Source organism: Corvus hawaiiensis, chromosome 3 (genome assembly GCF_020740725.1).
Source record: "Corvus hawaiiensis isolate bCorHaw1 chromosome 3, bCorHaw1.pri.cur, whole genome shotgun sequence".
Lineage (NCBI taxonomy): Eukaryota > Metazoa > Chordata > Aves > Passeriformes > Corvidae > Corvus > Corvus hawaiiensis.
The window spans coordinates 29,784,068-29,805,613 of NC_063215.1; the positions used below are offsets into that span (position 1 = coordinate 29,784,068).

Genomic DNA, 21,546 nt, shown 5'->3' on the forward strand with positions numbered 1-21,546 from the left:
AAAGGAGACAAAGGCAGAATAGCACTGCATTAACGAAGACAAGCAGAGAGAAGGAGAACCCAGAATATCATCTCTGTTTTTAACAGAATATCAATAAAAAAACCCCCCAACATTGACTCCTGCAAGTCTTTCTACAGCAATAGTTGGTACGGTGGGTATCAGAACCCTTCATATGAATGGGTATGTGAATTCCTGACTTTAAGTGTGCCACATACCTCCTGAATTCAGAAATGTTTGTCAAGATTCACTTTAAATCATAAGAACTCCTCCTCCCAAACATGTAATTAGTGGTAAGTTATCCACACTTTTGATTTTTGGTTATTTACAAGCAGGACTGTAGTGGCAGTTTCCAGGCATGGAGGATCCCAGAGCACAGACTGGAATTCCCTTTGCTGTTCCAAGCCTGTGGCTGATGGCAGCTACGTACAGGCTGGTGGTTTTCAGCCATGCACAATTGCTGTGCTGGAGGAGGGGAGCTGCAAGCACTGCAGCAACACAGAGATCCTGTGTGAGCCTCAGCACTCCTCTGCATTTCTGCCAGGCATGAAGCTAGCATGCAACCCCCTGCCTGCATCCATCTGCTTCCTGGGGGCAGGAGGAGTCCGAACACTGCCCTCAGACATGCAGACAGCATCTCGCAGGAGGGCATGAGAGTGTGACCCCACTGCTGCAGTGATGCCCTAGTCCAACTTGGTGTGGGGCCACTTGAGAACCCAAGAGATACAGGGTAGAAAGTGAAGATGGAAACAGGGTCAGAAAAACTATGCTGCTAAAAGGAAAAGACATGGAGACAGATGTGGACATTCTTATGATTGCTTACGAGGAGTTGGGAGGATATGTCCTCAGCCCCAGACTGAAAGGACTGGATCTTGCATCAGAGACATTCCTCCATGGGTTCAAAGGCACAACTCAAGTATGTCTTATTACAAATGGCAGGTCTCTAGAAGAGAAATTTTATAAAAGCTCTGACTTCCATTCAAATTAGACACAAAAACAGATTCAGGGAAGGCGAGACCCAAAGAAACTGGGAAGTCAAACAAAGAACTAACTTTACCAGCCCACTATAAGAGATAGCAGGAATAAGGTTTATCTCGCATAACCTCAGACACATCAGAACAGGGAAAAGAGCAACTATGAGCATATGAATCATCTAACTTACTTCTAGGATCCACAGCAAGATTAAATGAAAAACATTACAAAATCACCTGTTTCCGTTTGTTGACCACACTAGGAGAATAAGCAGCCCAGATATACACATATACATTTAAGATGTCATCCATCTATCCACATTTTAGTAGTGCAGTCTGTCCAAAATTGGGTAGAGGGATTACAACACATCTTCCATTGATGGGCCAGTCTTCTGAGGAATGCTGGGGAGAAAGGGACTGAGAAATGCTTCCATCTTGTAGGAACAGTCAAGGAAGGACTTGTTCTTCACTGTCAGATATTTTTGGTAACTTAAGAAAGTTGCTGTTTAAATAAACAATATCCTTGAACTTTTATCTGTATTTTCACATAGCTGAAACAATACTGTTCTAATCTAATTCAAAGAGCAATAATAGATTGTAAAATTAGAATATGGAAAATATTCTAACAGTGTAGATGCTTAGAGGAAGCCAGTAGCACAGGAGTAAGGGAAGCAAGAGAAGAAATACTGAATGCACAGAAGAGAAGAAAGACATAGAAATACATGGTTGAGAGAGAAAAATGAGTGCAAGAATTATATAAGAAAAAAATTAGGCAAGGCTGTGTAAATGGGATGAAAGTATTGTATTAAATATACAAAGAGAGAAGAAGCCAGTGGAGGCATATAAAAGACAGGAAGAAAAGAGATTATAACAGCTTTTTGTCAGTATATTTGAATATCATGTTTTAGTAGTTTCATCATAAAATATTTCTCAGTCTCTTTCTCTCACATATTCAAAATAGGTATAAATTAGAAATGTGTTCATATCTAAGCATTTTACAGAAAACAGGCTACAGATCTTTTTAACCCTGTGTCACATTTGAACATACAGCTTAGCGTAGTGTTTGAAACTATCTCCATTTTTTGGCTTTCTTTCTGCAAGGTAACCTACTTATTTTTAAAAGCCTGGTATTTAATACACAAAATATAAAATCTAAAAAATATAATACTAATAAGCAAAAATAAAGTTTATGAATAATCACATTATAAATACCTTTACCAAGACCAAACATATTTTGAAGCTGAGTTGCTCTGCGTGAAGGTCATACCCTCTAAAATTAATGAAATGTACAGTTAAGCCAGTTTTAAGGAACCTATACTGAGCCATCCATTCAGGATTTGTTTCAAGCACATAAACGACTTTATCAATTATGACTCTCAGGACCAGAATCCATACTGATTAATTCAGCATAGGTCTGCCGACTTCAGTGACACTACTTACATTTACTGTGATAACAGTCAGCAATGTTCATCAAGAACAGAACAATAAATCATTCACCAGAAATCTTTAGTTATATCACTTCAATAAAAGGTCCAGGATTCACTGATTAACAACTGTGAAATAATAGATTCAAGTGTGCATACAGGAAGGGAGAAAGGCAAAAGAGAGAAAGAAAGGAAGAAATAGAGGGGGAAAATATTTCAGTGCAGTAAGACACTATTGGCAGGAGAGGACCAAGAGCATTGCCAGAATTTATGAAAGACAAAAACCTATGGCTCTTAGCAGCAGGTCTAATACATTTGGTGTAGATGCTCTATACTGTGTTGGGGTTAATTCCCTTTATTTATTTGCCCTTTTTGATTCAGTGGTAGATAGCTATATAAATTAGTACATCTCTGTAATTTCCTTCCACTCACTCACCCATAGTTACTCATCTTTAAAAACAACAATAAAACCCCACCCTCCAAATACTCTTTTCTTGTGCCTGATAATTTGGGAACGACTTTTCTTGAAATCTCTCATATTTTGTACAGTGTAGTCAAAATGTGTCTCTTCAGAATGATGACAGCCACCTGCATCTCCTAACAGTAATACCCCACACTGTCACAGAATATTTTGCTCTTTGGTAATATAAATGTGTTCCTCTCCTCTCACTCTTCTTGAGCCCAGAGTACATATTGAGAGCATGATTCTATACTCACGTATGTTTTACACTGATACAAGGCCATTGATATGAGCTGAGCTACTGCCGACATACAACTCTCTAACTCAGGTTTTACATTTCTTTAGAATATTAAGTAAACTCAGCTATTTCTCTAAAACTCCGTGCCAGAAGACTAATACAATGACCTGAAACACATATTTAAACACATCCAAAAAACTGCATTTCTTAAAATTTGAATGATACATTCACATGTATCATTCCCAAGCAGTTGAGCTTCACAGCACCTCCTTGCAGAACTGTGGGCCACGAACCCCATACTGACAGTCACATGAGAAGTCCTTGCCACGTCAGTAAGCAGCATTTGACATTCATGCCTTCAGCTGTTACTGTGTGATGTTTCCTCTTTTTCAGGTATTTTAATAATTTTTTACAATATGATGTCAGAAGTGTGTCTGACATATACATAAACTTTTAAACAAACTGCTTCAATTAAACAATTTACACTGGATGCTCACCATGCAGCCAAGGAAGAGATTTGGTCAAGAGAGCGTATTTTTTTTCTTCTCCCAAGAACTCTCTTCCAAAACTATAAAGTATGTCATTTATTCCCAATTTGAAAATATTTGTTTTGTTTAAGCTAAGCCTTGCCCATTCAATCAAATTTTAGATACTGGACAATTTTAGAATAGGACATAGCTTCTTCCTCCTTTAAGACATGGGGAATTGCAGATAATGATATGTTGTGTTTACAAAACTAATGGTGTTTAGATAGAGAAAAAAGACCTCAAGAATGTCCTCCCTGGGTCTCAGCTTGATCTGAATCTGGACTATATCCTCAAATTTTTAAATGTGAGCACTCACTTTAAATGTGAGCACTCAGCCAATGTTTTAAAACTGAAATAGAAGTCCTGACATTTTGAACAATAATGTTCAGAGCTTGATTCCAAGTTTCAACCAATTCCAACCAACCAATCTGCACCTCTGAAAATCTACCTCTCTGTCAGTATTAAAATATCCAAAAAGAGTGAAGATGAAAACAGTCATACTAGCCCAAACTAGTTTTATCCAGCCCCCCATTCTGTTTCAGAATCAACTATAAATGCTGAAGGAGGAGCAAGATTCTCCCCTAATACATTCCCAACTTCTAATTTTTTTCAGCATGGGGGAATTCCTGAAGTAATTGATAATTTTGCACACTTACTGACAACCCCCTCACCACCACCATCACTGGATTTCTCTTTCATATGCTTGTCCGGTTTGCCCCTGAGTCCATGAAAATTTATATTTTATTTATTTTTTATCATCTACAACATCCTTCGGCAAGGAGTTTCAAAGGTCAGTTACTTGTTGCATGAGAATCACCTCTTCTGTTTTGAGCATGAATCCTTCCAGCTTTTTATGATGCCTGCTGTTCCTTTTGCTAGATAGTGAATGATCAGTCCCCAGCCTGTTTCTCCTTGACAATCTTGACCCTGTAGTACCACAGTCTCATAACAAGTCCTTTTTTCCTACCCAGGGTGAAGCTTCCTGATTAACTCAGCTAATCCTTGAATGGCCTTTCCATGGAAATCTTGGGTATTTGAGAAAACACCATCAGTAAACACTCATCATATTAATTTACGTTTTATAAAAATGTATGTGTTTGGATCGAACAAGCATGCAGGGGAGGAGGACTATGCTGAGACTTCAATTCCTGTTCCTTAGCATGGAATTTGGAAGCCTGAGCTAGGATGCACCTTTCTGCTACACTAAGTTTCTTGGGAAGAGCTATATGCCTCAGGAAGACATCATTCTTAGTGAGGGGCAACTTAAAGCCCCAGATAACTGGGGATGCTGCTACAAAGGATCTGCTTGAAACCTCCCAAAAATTCATTTCAAACTACCACTTCCGGATGCTCAGGATACACAGTTATGAACCCTCCCCTCCCCTCCCTTCAAATTCACGGAAATTTTATTTTAAAGAGATGGGCAGGCCATACTTTGTCAGCGGCAGTAAAGCAGTAAGGGTGCCACCACACCCTTTGCACTTCCCCTCACTAGAACCAGAGACGTAAGAGACTAAAGAGGCACTTGGATTTGGATCCTAATTTAGAAAATTCTCTCCGTGTTTTGTGCTGAATAAACACTGTGGACTGGGTATTCCTGTATGAGGCCTAAGAGGAATAACAAAAACTGTTGTTAGCCTTAAAGAAATGCTGCTATCCTTTTTGCTGGCTTAGAAAGTTATAAGAAGGAAAAAATTCATGTTTCAAATGCTCAAAAAAGGAATTTGAACCCAAGTCTTCCACTAAGAACTTATTTAAACAAAATTCTATATGGGTATCTTGATCAACATCTTAAAACAGATCACAACTGAAGGAACAAGCAGCATAATTTGTGCAGTTCTGTGCTAGGTCTGGTTGGGGTAGAATTAATTTTCTTCTTAGGAGTAAAGTGTTCAGCTGTGTTTTGGATTTGTGCTTTAAACAGTGCTGATAACACAGATATGTTTTCATTACTGATGGGCAGTGCTTGCACACAGCAAAGGCCTTTTCTGCTCCTCACCCCACTCCATCAGAAAGGAGGCTGGGGGTGCTCAAGGAGCTGAGGGGACACTTCTGGAACAGCTGACCCCAACTGACCAAAGGGACATTCCATACCATATGGTATCGTGCTCAGTAAATAACATTGGGGCAAGTAGGAGAAAGGGGAAACATTTGAAGTGACGGCATTTATCTTTCCAAACAACCATTACACCTAATGGAGCCCTGCTTTGCTGGATGTGGCTGAACACCTGCCTGCCCATGGCAAGTAGTGAATGAATTCCTGGTTTTGCTTTCCTTGCACGCACAGACTTTGCTTTATCTATTAAGCCATCATTATCTCAACCCATGGGCTTTCTCACTTTTACTCTTCTGATTCTTTCCCCAACATGACTGAGGCTGGAGTGAGTGAGTGGTTATGTGGGGCTTAGCAGCCGGCTGGGGTTAAACTACAACCATTTTAAACACTAAACTCTTACAGCAGAAAGTTAAACTCCAGACAGGTTTATCAGTCCTTCATTTTCACTAATGCAAGAAAAAACTCAACACAAGACATCTTTTAACACTGCTCTTTGTGATTAGTGATGTTAATGACACACAAAGTACATAAAATCACTCTTCTCTAGACTATATAAGCAAAATGAAGGGCATTAAAGATGGATTCAGTATTAACACTGAATTTTGTTCCTTTTAGTAGAACAAGCCAAAATGACACAGGATTTGTGGGTTTTTCTGTATTTATCACAGTTCAATTTGATTAATGACTAGGCAATATTTTAGAGCACATTAATAACATCAGAGATGAAAGCGCATTTTTAAAATATTTGTACTCCTCCCAGTATAAAGAGGATTTCAGTGCATTTAGATAATTAACATGAAAACTGTGGCCTTATTTTTATTTTCATCTTTGCATAAATATTCTCCAGTTAATTTTTTGAAGTTTATTATACAGCCCACATGTAGGGACTGCAATGAGTTTCTCAGAACTTTATAGTCATACACCAGTACAAACAGTTAGAATCTCACCACCAGACTATGTGCATACATGAAATAGCGACAAGTTTGTTATCAAATGACAGCAATTATATATGCAAGACATATGTAGGTTACGGGGTTCAGTCGGGACCGGGCGTAGACGGACGGTCGGGAGATCTCTATAAGCAGATCTTGGAACACATGCGGTTTATTGCAAAGGGTGTGGGTACAGGGGCACTGCTTAGAGCTGCAGCTGGCAGCTCGGAGCAGGCCCAAGAGAGCAAGAGAGTAAGCAGGTAAGAGAGAGAGAGAACGAGAGCAAAGAGAGTGAAGAAGAAGTGATGAGAATAGGATGGAGTCGTGAAGTCCTGGTTACAATACAATAAATCATCTTCTGTACTGAATATTCTAATTGTCACTAACCAATCTAATACAAGATACAAATCCTATAGCATTTACATACAGCCTATAAGAGTTCTTATATTACCATAGAGTGTTACATCTTAACTTCTAAAAACTACTCTTTGGACCCCTTCTGCTGAGCTAGTAGGGTCTGCTCTGACCCTTGGACCTGCCTGCAAGCAGAGGGTATTGTTCAATCAAGAGGGGATTACCTTCAGTCGGCCATACCATTGTTTTCCAGTTGTTCAGTAACTAAGATTTGGTATTTCAAAAGCGGCTTTCATTTCGATGTCGCCTGTAGTTTTCATATTCCCAAAATCTTTTGTCAGGCAACCATATTTATAAGGCTTTCCTGTTTCATCTTCCCCAACAACATAACATATTGAAAATATTGATTTCATAGTTTGAAAGGCTAGAATTTTTTTCCAAACACCTAATAAACAGAGGCAAAGAACACCAAGTCATCTGAAAGTGCTACTTGTAGAAGAAGTATACAAATACCTCTGAGTATCCATTTAAAATGCAACCAAAGAAGCACAAATCCAGGAAATGTGCCATAGAATGACATCTGGTAAAAATAAAGAACTTCAAGTGTTTATGCAAAATTACAAATTAAAAGCAAAATAAGTGAAATAGAAGGCTTTCCAGTAGAAGAAGGCTTTATGTTATTGTCACAATGGAAGTGTAGTAACATAAGAAAATTACTGGATAAATATTTAAACAAATAATTTTTAAAGAACCTACAATGCTTTGTAAACTCCCCCAGAATAACAGAATGAATCAGTTCTGTGAGGACTTTTGCTTTGTACGTAAAAGATTCAATAAAGAGTGTGAAAAATCCTCTAAGTGAAGAGGGCTGTACTTGAGAATGGAAACCCAGGGCACAGAAGGACACATGTCAAAAAATGCAAGTCAAAACTAAGATACTAGGGGTGCAGCACAGAAAAAGAAAAAAAAAAGCAAGACTATGCAACAAAACAGGATAATAATAAATTTTATACAACCCAATTAGAAACAAAACAGATGTGTAAACGGCAAAGATTAAAAATATAGTTTCTCAGAACTATAGGAAGTTAGTTCTTGAAACAGCACATAATAGAAAGAAAACTATTCTGAGAAATGAATGTCACCTTGAAAGACATTAACACAGCCTTAAATCAATGAGCTCAGCTTGATAAACAGGACACTCTTATTAAAACAGTTTGGACATATTTTTATACTTCAATCACAATAAGCAGAAAGAAGTCAAGGATTAAGAATATCCAAACTAATATGTAAAGTGGTCATAAAATAATGAGGTTAAATGCATCTAACAAGACATAAGATATATAAAAAATGCCACAACACTACCCTTTGGACAGAGGCCTTCAATAGGATGCATGTTAGCTGAAATGTGGCATTTGTGTTCCTTCCAAAACCAATAATATTTCCATTGATAAATGCACAGATGGGGGAGGGGAGGAGATAAACAAGAAAGGTAAGTTGCAAACCAGTGGAGTGAAATGAAAAGGATTTGAGATGCTACTTGAGCAGGGAATTGTCATAATCTGAAAAGGCAGCTTTCAGGAAATGAGGGAAATGATTATAGACTGTAATGGCAAAGAGGTAAAAAGGAAAAAAGTGGATAGCAAAGGTAACTCATAAAAAGCATACAGTTAAAAATATAAAAACAAATTAAAAGAGCCCCCTTACATATATCAAAAACAAGAAAGTGTTTTAAGAGTTACTATGTCTTCTGGGAATTTCAGAGAATAAAGACAGCAATTAAGGAGGAGAAGGACGTGTCTAGGAACACAGAAGAATTATTTGCATCAGTCTTCACAATAGAGGATGTTAGACAGATATCTACTCTTGGGTAATAAAAATTAGGTACTATCAGATGAAGAGGTGCTGGAACAAATCAATCATTTGAAAAGCAGAAAGCCATCAAGACTGAAAATCTTGAACAAGTAGTTGAGCTATGCAATCTCTAATTGAAAAACAACTCCTTTACTGGAAGGTTAGAGAACAGCAAATGTTTCACACATATCATAAAAGGAGTTTAGAATGATTCAGGGAATCAAAGATTCATAAATCTTACATCTGTACCTAGAAAATTAAAAAAAAAAAATAAGAAAACACTCACAAGACCATGAGATGATAGATCTGTGCAAAGGAAGATGATACCTCACTCATCTGCTAGAACGTTTTCAACACATCAGTAAACTACTGAAGTGGTCAAAGGAGAACCAATACACATAATTCATTTAAACTTGCTTGAGAAAGTTTCTCACAGGAGACTGATAAAAAGAACAGACATGGACAGCAAACTGAAAACCTCTGTTCAGTGTAGCAGCTCTCAGAAGAAGGAAGATACTAAAATGAATCAAGAAGAGATGATAAAGAAAAACAATGTTATAAAAATGAGAGGTGCAGCCTGATCTGAACTGCTGTCTGCAGTGCTGTTTCTACATCTTAGAAAGATATCAGAAAACTATGGGGTGTTTAAGAGAAAAGTGACAAGAATTATAGAAACAGGGTTTTGTGGAAACAGATTGGAATATCTTAAAAGGATATTAAATAGATGCATGGCAAAAATATGTGACATAACTGCTAGAAGTAAGCCAGAATCTCACTTCTCCCTGCCTTAATACAAGAATATAGAGACACATAATCAAAAGGTAGCAAATTTAACAGAACATCAGTTTTCACTTAGTATTTATGCTGTGGGACTCATCATTTGATAATGTTGAGATAGAAAAAAATATAATACTGAAAACAATTAGGTGCTTATGTGCAAAACAAGAATGTATGGAGTTAAACTAGCTAAACAAGTACTGCAGGGGAACTTAAACGTATTTGGAGACTTAAATAGATCTCTGCATACTGGAGACTAGGTGAGATTTTTTTAAGTCAGATTGTCAAAAAGCGTTGTGTTCTGAGTTTTCTCCACCTTCCTCAGGAGTCTTGAAGAGCCACCATCAGTGGCAGGATGCTGTACAGGCCTTACATGCGATTCAGACCCCTTCTGCCCATACTCTTAGTGTCACCTATTGCATGAATTTCACTGCTTCTAGCCCAATTATTGAATTTATTGGATTGAATGACAACGTCAAAATACTTAAAGCTAGTAGTAGAATTTAAAATTACTTGTTAAAACCTTTGCTGAAGAAGTCATACAAAGAACGAGAACAAACAAGCAAAAAAATCACTGACTTTTCAACTTGAAAACTGTCAACCAACCAAAGGTTTGATTGCATTTGGAAGGTGCCATTATTGATGAAAAAATCAACTTCCCAGAAGTAAATTATTATTTTTGCTGAAATTTTTCAATTTCAAAATAAAACTTTTTATTCACTTATGCCCCCAGTTATGCTACATATTCTTGAGCACCATCTACTGGTGCTGCATTTATGAATATATGAATCATTTCTCTAATAAAACTGATTAGAATCATATAATCTTTCAAAGTATATTTAAAATTGAAAAGGCAGAACATAATCCATTATTTATTAAATTAATCTTCCATCTTAACAACAGAGAGAAAACTAATACTGATGAAATTCACTTAGAATCTGAAATTACTAGAGAAATGTGCTGTTTCTTAATGGTTCGTAACCTCCTGGACCAGAAGACATGTACAAATCCATCAACTTATTTCCAATTTACACTTGCTCTCAACCTGTTAGAACAACAAAATATTTTTCTTCTCTTCATAATCAGGTATTTAGTGACTTTTATAATATCTGTAATATGGCCAGCATCATGCATTTTATTTCTCTGCTTCACACTAAATTAAGTAATATGTCTCTTGAAATGGTCACGCCTGCTTTGGATTTAACATTTTCCTGGACTTGGAGCAGGGAAATACAGCTTGGTATTCTGCAGAAGTATATGTAATGCAGAGTAGAAAGTAGAAAGTCTATTCTTGCCGAAGGGGATTTTGAAGGGCCTTGCATATCTGAGAAAAGTGCGATGTGGGAAACAGACCAGTAGCAGTTCTACATAAGCCAAAAGGCTCAGTGAAACTATCCTTCAACTCTTACCTGTAAATTCAATCTATAACAAGTTTCCTTTCTTGTGTACATAGAAGGACACATCTAAGAGTAACTCTGGGATCAGTTAAACACGATGATGATGATGATGATTAATAATAATAATAATTAAGAATAAAGTCTTTCTTGAAAACAATTCTAAGATCTTTTTTTTAAATGTGTGCCTTCAGTATTGGAGACAGACTGTCTTATTTTCCCAAAGGAGTGACACTGCAGGCTGCAACAGTGACCTTTACTTGAAAAGAGTCCCCCTAAAGGTAACTGGTGATTGATCGAGAGAACAGTCCATTCTCCAAAGCCACTTGCTTTAAACTGTGGCCTTCCTTTCCAAATCTGCACCAAAACCTGTCAGTGATCACTTCAATTCCAACTGTGTTGAATTTTGTGCTATGTTCACTAAAATCTGGACTGAAATCCTCTAGCTGGTGTCACCAAGATACCAAAGATCTTGAAGTGCTTCTGCAGATTTGGGGGGAAAAAAGCAACTAAACCAGCCCTTTAATTTATTCCGTCCAACATATTAAATTGGGTAAGCCTCATTTTTCTCATTAATACAGAAATTACTTAAAAACATTACTTTCCTCCCTCTTTCCTAGTTTGGATCAAGTCCAACCTTGCTGAAACAATTGCATTGAGTCTAGAAAGCAGCACTATAAATTTAGCATTCACGATGTTGTGCCTATCCCTACAACACTACTACTGAGCGACATAACACTTCTTTCAGTGCCTTGATACTTTCTTTGTAGTACAGATGGCACCACGTGTACCATGCAGGGCTGACAGCCCTCCCATGAAACAGTGTGGGATTGCATTAATACATTATTCCTAGGTTTTAACAGAGGTACTCAAACAAGATTGACCTACTCAATATTTCCAATTATGTGCATAGGTTCACTTTATCCCTGCCCTTCAGACTGCAGCTTAGGAATAAATGCACACACAAAATAGGGCCATTCCAAACACAAGTGATCAAGTGAGCACGCCCAAATTAAACAAACATATTGTCACATTTCTACTTATTTCTATTTTGAAGACTTAAACACATCCTGATTCTCACTTCTAGACTATCAAAATACGAGGTTTTTCTTTTATCTAAAATGCTGCATGACACCTACCTGGCAAATAAAATTATTCTCAAATTGGCCTCAATTCAAGTAGAAAGACACCTGCAAGTGGATTGTAGATATCTGTGTACTCAGAAAAATGGTATAGCTTATTTTAGTTCCAGTCATTAAAACCTGAATTGTTCCAGTCGAATTGCAGCAAATCTTGTAAAGAAATCTTCAGAATGCTCTGTGCTGCCATCCCATCTCTACCCTGTCCCATTGCTTCCCACCCCTCTGCTCCTCAGCTGTCACAGTCAACCTAAGCATGACTTGTGCAATGTCCACCCTTTCCTTCAGTTTGTGGACAAGAGGTTAAGGAGTATTCCCTCTCAGATTCCTCTCCAGCATTGCCATGTCTTCACAAAATCTAAAAGTTCAAGTTAACCAGTGGCTTGGAACACCTAGGAGATGTCTAAAGACAAGTGCTTACATACATTGTGTATTCATTATTTTTTCATTTCCACTCACAATTAAAGGAGCTACAACTTGCTAATGCCATAGAAAACAGGTAAAAGAGTTCATTCAAGTTGTCTCATGACTTACCTTAGAGTTCTTCGTAAGGAAAGGAAATTTCCTTCGTAAAGGAAATTAAAAAGATTTTAAAATACTGCATTGTAGGTACACCTTTGGCTTGTTCTACTCATATCACCCTGTCAATGAACCAAACTTCCCTTGAAGTATTTTAAGCACCATGATGATCACCCACAGATAGTATGGAATGTCACCAAATGTGAGAGAATACGATTATCTCTAAGCCAGTAACAGTTCCGTTTTCATTGCATTGCAATTTTGCTGGGCATAGATCCTGCACATCTCTCACATTTTCCTTGGTTTGGATAGATATTTTTTGTTTTATTTTGATAACAGGGATATAAAGTATTTATGAGTGTAAAAGCTAGCAGGGATGTGGTTTACAGCTTATACCTATGGAAAATACAGTAAAAAGCTATAACCGTGTTTTGGTTTACTGTGGTCAAAAGTGGTTTGTGACCAGCAATACCTCTGATCAGAATTTGTGCAGCGTGTAATTGTAATCATAAAAGCTCTGTATTACTGGAATTCAAACCTTGCAGGAGCTAGAACAGGACTATAGGGGAGAAAACTGTTTGCTTTAAGGACTGATTGGTTTGGATGTTGCCCAGAAATTTAAATTTTCATTTAATCGGGGTGGGAGGTCGTGTTGGAAACCACACAGCCATGTTTAATATGAACTTTGAAGGCATGGAGGGGCTGTATTGCCCCACGGCCTCAGCAGGGCCTTGTACTGTCTGCAGAATGGCAGCAGTGGGAGCGCACGGCAGCCAGGCTGAGAGCTGCTGACTGACAGCAGCATTTATTAAAATGTCATCTCCTAATTTTCACACTGGATATCTGTTGTCGTGCAGGCTGCCCCGATATCTCACGCCAGCGGGAAGAGCCAGAGGACAACCCAACCCGCCCTGGGGAGCAGGAGTGACACAGCGGGAGGGGAGGGAGAAAAAGCATACCCAACCATACCCAGCTGTAGCAAAATTTAAAACAAAAAACAAAAAGAAAAAGGGGGGGTGCCTTGCTTGTGGCAAAGCTTTCATGAACCTCCCCCGTCTGACCCCACCCGCTGCTGACGGTGCCGCTTCAGCCGCTGTGGCCTCGCAAACTCCGCTCTCAGCCGGGGCAGCGTCGCTCCCGCAGTGGGCACCGCGCCGGCTGAGCCCCATCAGGTCTCCATCCTTCCCCGTGCGAAGGCGGCAGCCGCCGGCAGCCGAGGGAATGGACGCGGCCGCGCTCGGGCACAGCCTTATCTCTGGCAGGGACCAAACACGGCGTTAATTGCAGCCGCGCTGAGAAAATTGCTATTGTTTCTAGTCAGAGGCGGGCGGCAGTTTGAGAGGGTTTATCCCGGGAGCCCCGTATCAGTTAATCTGCATCGCGGGGCCGAGCCGACAGCTCCTAGGGCTGCGGCGAGGGAGAGGTTGCGCTTTAGAACAAAAAACAAGAGGAAGGAGATCAAGTGCGAGCTTCCCGCCCCGGCGTCCCCGTTTCCCTCGCTCCTCGCCCGCGGGTTTTTCTGACACCGGGGCGCAGCCGGCCCCAGCGCTGGGAACGGCGGCCAGGAAAACCTCCCGGGCGCAGCGAGCGGCGTTTCTGGGACGCGCTGGGCGCCGAGCCGCCGTAGCGCGCGCACCGCACCGCGGGCCCGCCTGCCGGCGCCGGGGGGCGCCGCGCACACGCGCGGAGCGGGGCCCAGGCGCGCGCGCGCAGACGCCCCCCCTCCCAGCGGGCGGCCGGGGGCGCGCGGGGTTGGGCGCGCGCGGGGCGCGCACATGCGCGCACTCACGGCGCGGCTCCCACGGAGGCGGGCGGGCTCCGCGCGCGCGGGCGCGCAGGCGGGCGCGCGCGCACGCACAGCCAGAGCCACACGCAGCGGCACAGACGCGCTCCCGCTCCCGCCGTACTCCCTGCGCGCCCGGCGTTCGCACCGCTCCCCGACATCGGCAGCCAAGGACCCCCCCGCCGCTGTCCGGCCATTAGTGCCTGAGGGGGGAGGAGGAGGGAGGAAGGAGGAATAAGTCTATTAGTAACAACAACAACAACAAAACCCACCAACAAATCCGCACTAGCGCCTTAGTCCTTCTCTCAGACTGTCGACTGCCTGGCCTCGCCGTGCATCGGGCTGCTGTGCCGAGACTTTGTTTCCAAGTAAAAAAAAAAAAAAAAAAGCCAACCAAAAAAAAAAAAAAAACCAAAACAACCTTCGCTTGCTCAGCCACTTCCATTTTTTTCCCCCTGCAGTCTCGCTGGTTTGAGGTGGTTGTTTTTTTGGTTTTTTTTTTTTTTTCTGTTTTGTTTTTGGGTTTTTTTCTGTTTTCTTTCCCTTCATGTGGTTGGATTTGGTGGATCCGGAGCCAAAGCTGATTTTTTTCCCTCGGTGGGTTGTGCTTGTGGCGTGCGGGGGTTTTCTCGCTGCGTTTTTTATCTTCTGCTGCTTTTTAAAATCTTGGTTTTGAACCTGAGCCGGGAAAAATGGGAAACGGTGCTTCCGTCAGAAGGGGAATCTCTCCATCACTGTTGTTGGGACGTGTGCCTGTGGTGCTAGTGTTCTAGAGAAATAGCCTGACAGCTTTCGGAGTGGAAGGTAAGGGTGCCCGGGGCATTTCCATTTCCCGTTTCCAGGGATTACGACTGGAGAGCTTTTAGCTTGGGATTCCGGGGAGGAGGCGGCGGAGGAGGGGGACAGGCTGTTGCTGAAGGATAGAGAGACAGCACATACGAAATGATCTCCGCATTTACTTCAGCGCTGCAGTTTAAAAGTTAGAGAAGTCCGTCTTGCGACAGGTCTGCTTCCCTGAGAGTAATTTCCAGCGCGACCGAGAAAACCTGAGGTTTGTGCACGATTGGGGTAATTTGTACGGGGGGTGGGGGGAATTGTTAGGTTAATAGGAAGTTAAAATAAGAGAAGTCAGTGGGTCTTCTGCTGGGGGAAAAAAAAATAAATGGAGTGATGGCGCCGTCTATGTTCGGCTAAACTACAGTGTCACCTAGAAAATCAGTTCGGGGAATATCCAAACTAAATGCCCGTTTCTTTTCGGCAGAAGAGTATTCTCTCCCTTCCCAAATGGGGAACCTTAAGCCTCTGTGGCCATTCTTTAACTCCCTCCTTCATGGAAAAGAAAGATCTTTTTAATGTGAGTGTCTTTATCCTTTCAGCGAGCAGGTTCACTCTACATCTAGCAATGCTGCAAACTAACTGAATGCTGCCGGCACACTCAAGTCGTGTGTGTGTGCATGTGTGCGTGTGTAATGCACACAGGGAGAGAGGGATTAAGACAGTGCTCTTTTTCAATAGCCTTGCATGAACAAATGCACAACTAAAATGAGGGCTATTTGATTGCATTTCTTCATAGAAAACAGCCTGACACTGCAGAGGTCTTTATTTTTCTAGTGCAGATATTACATAGAAGGGAAAAAGTCAGAGGCTTTTTTTCCTTTTCAAACAGAAAAGCAAATAAGCTCCCTTTCTACTTTCCAGATTATAAAATTAATCCTTTTTCATGGGTGGAATTCTTAATTTAGACACTTATTGTCACATTGGCTTTCAACGCCTACACCATCCTGAATAACACTGCGCAGAACTGCATTGCCTGCAAAGTGCTTCAGCAAAGGGGAAATTGTTTCCAGAATTCCCAATAAGTTTCTCTTTTTTAAAACCTTAAGTGCTGTACTAGCCCTGTTTGGAGAAGGAGAACCATTTTATTCATTGAGACAGATGCTCAGAAAGGAGAAAATCTGACCATGTGGATAGACCCAGCAGCAGCTCTGCTTTTTTTTTTTTTTTTAAACCTCTGCTATAAAGAGGGTTACAGTTGGTGCTGCTTTTTGCCCATTTCAGGATTCAGAGTTTGCATTATAATCTAGGAGATACGGAAATCTCTTCAAGGGAGCTTAATCCAGTGACTTGCTGTGTGTTATGCAATGGGAACCAGAAGATGCCTTGCTGTTTGGTGAGGAGATGAAAACCTAGGCAAAGACACACATCAAAACTCAGTAACGGTGCCTTACAGAGCAACAGTGGAAGAGACTGCAATCTAGAGAGTTTTGAAATTAGGTTGGTATCACTTCCTTCTGCTTGCATTTAAGAGCAGAAGGTGAAAAGCTACTCATTTGTAAGAGATAAGCAACTTTTCAAAGGTTAATGCTGAAAACCTTCAATCCGAAATTTTTGGATATCATTACAGAGGTAAATATAACTCAGGTTTGCTGTACTAACCTAGGCCACTGTTAAAAGAACAGAGCATGTGGAGACTGTGAGGGTTGGCAGGTGCAGTAAAACAGCTTTATTTGGAGATACTAGTGGAGAAAATGTATTATTTTCTTGCATTGTTCAAGTGCATGGCTGCAAAACACAGGAGCTAATCAGACAGTACAAGATATTCGTAATAAGAGGGCAAGTGCAGTCCAATAGGTGCAGAGATCCTGCTGTAGCACAGCCAGTTATATAGAGCTACTGATTGTAATACTAATTCTGTGATCCATTTTGTATATCCTTAGAGGCTGAAGCACATTGAAATTATTATCTTAAAAAGCTGGCATTTAGTGGTCATGTTAGACCAGCAGTAGTTTCATCCGTCTTTGTTTCTTTCTTCAGTAGTGTCAAAATTTTATTAATACATTAATCTCAGTATTTGCTGCCTTTTTAGAGACCTCTGTGTACCAGGCGGCCAGGGTGAAGACATGTAGACATATGGGAGATAATGTTCCATCTGTAACAAATAGTAATTGGTGCATTTTTAAATTATAGCTGTAATAATTCAGTTATTTCTCAGACTTAAGAGAAAAATAATATGTAACAACAAATTCTACCAGCTTTCTTGTTCTATTCTGGTGGAATTCTGCGTGTGCATGTTGTATATGTACATACATAACTACAGCAGATGACTTATTTACTTTTTGAATAAATTAATAAATAAATTTCTCTTCTCTTCTTCTGTCAGGTAAGGCATATAGGTTTTTACTTAAGTTGAGCAGTCTAGTCCACGCCATGATGACTAAATCCTAGAGAGGAGAGGACATTCCTATTAATAATCTAATAGATGTTGAGTTTTAATTTGTCTGTGGAGGACGTGTCTGTGGCGATGGCCACGTGATGGCGCTGTGCACACAGCGGCAACCCCGGCCCTTGCGTTATAAAATAAAAATTACCTGCCCTTCTTTCTGAAAGGGGCTCTAACTGCAAGCTTGAAAACAGCTGGCTCGAAAATTGTAAGGAGTTTTGTTTTCTATGCGTGAAGAATTCTACTTGCATTTTTATTTCATTTCATCTCCTGCAGGCCAAATGACATAGGATGAAGGCTGTTCGTAATTTGCTGATTTATATATTTTCCACCTATCTACTGGTTATGTTTGGATTTAATGCTGCCCAAGACTTCTGGTGTTCCACGTTGGTGAAGGGGGTCATTTATGGATCGTATTCTGTAAGTGAAATGTTTCCTAAAAACTTCACAAACTGCACTTGGACGCTGGAAAATCCAGATCCAACCAAATATAGTATTTACCTGAAATTTTCCAAAAAGGACTTCAGCTGCTCCAACTTTTCCCTCTTGGCTTATCAGTTTGATCATTTTTCTCATGAAAAAATAAAGGATCTTTTAAAAAATAACCATTCTATAATGCAGCTCTGCAATTCCAAGAATGCTTTTGTATTTCTGCAGTATGATAAGAATTTTATTCAGATACGTCGTGTCTATCCTATCAACCTCCCAGGATTACACAAAAAAGAAGAAGACCAAAAATCCTTCTTTGAGTTTTTGGTGTTGAACAAGGTGAGCCCAAGCCAGTTTGGGTGCCATGTGTTATGCACTTGGTTGGAGAGCTGCTTGAAATCCGAAAATGGGAGAACCGAGTCCTGTGGGATCATGTATACAAAATGCACCTGCCCTCAGCATTTGGGAGAGTGGGGAATAGACGACCAGTCCCTGGTGTTGCTCAATAACGTGGTGCTGCCCCTCAACGAGCAAACGGAAGGCTGCCTGACCCAGGAGCTGCAAACCACCCAGGTCTGCAATCTCACCAGAGAAGCCAAGCGGCCGCCAAAAGAAGGTAGGTGCTTCTTGGAGGGGGGGCTGAATGCCATGCCAGTGTGTAAGTCCTGCTGCCAGCTCTCCTTAATACTCACATTCGTTTGAGTTGCTCTCCACTCTGGCTCTCCTCTAGATGAGGCGAAAGGGCTGGAGAAGATGCACACTCCCTCAAAGCAGGGAAGGCTGCATTTTCATTTCTAAACGGGCCTAACCTACAGCATATAGTTCTGCTGAGCACTGTTGAAACTCCTCACAAGTAGGATCCGTCTGTTCTAAGGCCCCATTTACAGTAATGCCCACAGGTGGTGAGCCAGGAATCACTCTTCCCCTCACCACCTCTTTACAGCAACCACCCAACTGCAAAACCTTGGCCTTCTTGATATGATCCCTCGACTTTGCAAGGAAAACATTTCCAAAGGCATGCAGGCAACCTGACCAAAAGACCAAGAGATTTACCATGTTCAGGATACCTGGTCTCTGGGCCAGACCTCAGCAACCTACAAACAAACCAAGAGCAAATGCAATTCCTTAGGGTGAACCCTCTGCCTGAGATGCCTGGAAAGGCGAGGCACTGCGCAGGCAGGACATGCTGGTTTAACCTCCTGGGAAGCTCTGTGAAGGGGCCAGTGGCTGTTGCTGCACCCAGTCTCGGCTCCTGGGGATGAAGGCATTGCAGTATTAGCGAGGAGGGGGTTGATGTGTCATTCCCAGCAGCTGCTCCAGTCCCAGCTTCATGTCCCTGCTGGAAAAAGGGAGGGGGGTGTTTTGGAAGGGTGGGAAGACAGGGGTCCAGCAGGTAGCATGGCAGTCCTCCACCCAGGTCCTCTGCTACATACCTCCTGTTTTAGCCTGATATTTTGGGGAGGTTGGGGTGGGGGCGATTTTTAGAAGGGCTTTGAGGGGTTGTGAGGCAGGGAAGGCATGGGTTGAACATAGATGGGGGCTCTGGATGCAGCCTGTTGGCGAGGGGGTCCTTCAGAGCTGCCGTGCGGGAATGGGGGGAGGGGGAGGATAAATCATCGAGCCTGGGGTATTGCATTTTAATGCAGGAAATGTTCCCTCTCTCCTTGTTTTTTTGCATAGCCACAAAGCTCTCAGTCTGTGGCGAGGCAGTGCCAAGCTCCCAGCCCCCCTAATAGAAGTTGCTTTGTGGAGGAATGTAACATTGACACGTTGTTACGAGAGGATTTTCTTTAAGGGCAGCCAAGCCCCAGTGCTGTGGGAGAAGAAAAGCTGAACTTGCTCCAGCTGCCGCCGTGCCAGCGGCCAAGGGCAGGGCCGGGGGAGGGGAAGGCTGGCGAGTGGGACACTTCGAGTGTCCTGCGGCTCCGCGCCTCTCCCGCCACCCAGCAGCCCGGGATCAGAGCGGTTCTAACGGACGGGGGAAGCTCGGCTGCCGTAAAAATTTCCGAGAGAAGCTCGTTCAGTGGCAGGGATGGTATTTAACACCGTTTAGAGCTAATTAGTGCCCGGGGAGGCGGAGGCAGCCCCGGCCGCAGCAGGCGGAGCCGGGCGGGAGCCCCGGGCGCTGCGCGGGTGCGCGGAGCTCGCACCGCCCGTCCGCGGCCGCAGCGCTGGGTGGGAGGCGCCGCTTACGCCCCTTCAGCCTCCGCCGTGTGAGTCATGGGAATCACGGGGGAGCCACGGCCCCAGCTGGAAAACACAAACACCGCAGACCGGAACGCGCGCAGGAAGCGCAGTCGGAGTGCGCGGGTCCAGCAGGACCCTGCGGAGGGGCGGGCGGCGCATCCCCCCCGGCCCCAGCGCCGTGGGAGGCACGGCCACCGCGGCCGAGAGGCGTATCCATCCCTCGCCCCTGCCTCTGATTCCCGTCCTAAGGCACCGGCTCCCTCGTGGATCTGGGGGCGAGGGAGCGCCAGCACAGGGAATGCTCGGGCCGCCGGGGGCCCTCACATCTTGCCCCAAAATACACTAAATTCCAAGGGGATGTGTGTATTCAGGTTAAAGCATCTGTTTCAGAAATGTACTTAGTTGAAACGACAGAGAAAGCTGAGGGCGAGCATTTATTTGGATTTTTTCTTCCCTTAAATTTTGAAACACGTTTCCAGCATATTTTGGTTCCTTTTCAGACATATTTTAATTCTTGCCCCTACTTACAGATTTTTCTGCATATTAGCTTGAGAAATGGCATTGTTAGAGAGGGTGGAAGTTTCATTTGGTAGGTGGAAGGTTTGATTTGCTTGTTTTTCACTCTGTTTAGTGGGGGAAGTTTTGTATTGATGAGAATTTTTAGAGTATTAGAATTATTTCAATATTTAATTGCTTTAATGCACTTTGAAATTGTTCATCAGATTTTTACTCAAAGTTATAATCACTTTGCAAATTAAGCCTTACAGTACTTCTCAGTTATCAGTAAGCTTTTGTCTTCCACTCAGTGTCTAAAGCATTTTTTCCCTTTCCTCAGAAGGCTGAAATCTGTGACAGAGGTGTGTTGAATCTTTGTTTTCTGTAGATACAGTTGCACTCATTAAACACATCAGTCAGGTGTATCTGTATGCAAAAAGCTGGTTTGTGGTTCAGATCAAGGCCTTATTGAGGGATCAAAATGTAGACTGTTCTTGCTACAAACATGATGCAATTTATCACTTTTGTCAGCGAACATTAAGGCAAGAAATAAAAGTGTTTTTTACAGACAAGCTAGTTCAAGTTAGATTGGCATAGGTAGCATAAATAAGGTAGACCAATAACTAAGAAATGGTTGTTCGGGTTCATAGTGGCAACTGAAAGTACAGTTTTAAGTTGAGTTTTAAGGGGAATGGAGTTTACTCTTGAGAGAGTGCTCTAGATTTGGTTAAGACTGTGTTTTATGAATTTGTGTATTATTTTGAGGTTATGTAGTGACGTTGCCTATAAATGA

At 41.9% G+C, this 21,546-nt stretch overlaps 1 protein-coding gene and 1 long non-coding RNA gene across 14 annotated transcripts in view; one reads left to right on the forward strand and one right to left on the reverse strand.

The window, feature by feature from the left end:
• The window catches only part of LOC125323779, a 61,696-nt gene extending 46,851 nt beyond the window's left edge, over positions 1-14,845 (reverse strand). The window contains exon 1 of the long non-coding RNA XR_007202641.1: positions 14,695-14,845. This is a non-coding gene — a long non-coding RNA (uncharacterized LOC125323779). The remainder of the gene's footprint in view (positions 1-14,694) is intronic.
• A 47-nt stretch (positions 14,846-14,892) lies between these two features.
• Positions 14,893-21,546, forward strand: part of ADGRB3 (adhesion G protein-coupled receptor B3) — a 452,569-nt gene continuing 445,915 nt past the window's right edge. For 10 of the 13 annotated variants that reach the window (XM_048298456.1, XM_048298463.1, XM_048298464.1 and 7 more), the window contains exons 1-2: positions 14,893-15,226; positions 17,919-18,687. In XM_048298456.1, coding sequence (XP_048154413.1) covers positions 17,934-18,687 — 754 coding nt within the window. In that variant the 5' untranslated portion in view covers positions 14,893-15,226; positions 17,919-17,933. Of the gene's footprint in view, positions 15,227-15,312; positions 15,474-16,248; positions 16,697-16,735; positions 16,829-17,918; positions 18,688-21,546 lie in introns of those variants that run through there. The other 3 variants (XM_048298458.1, XM_048298460.1, XM_048298459.1) reach the window with 3 other exon arrangements.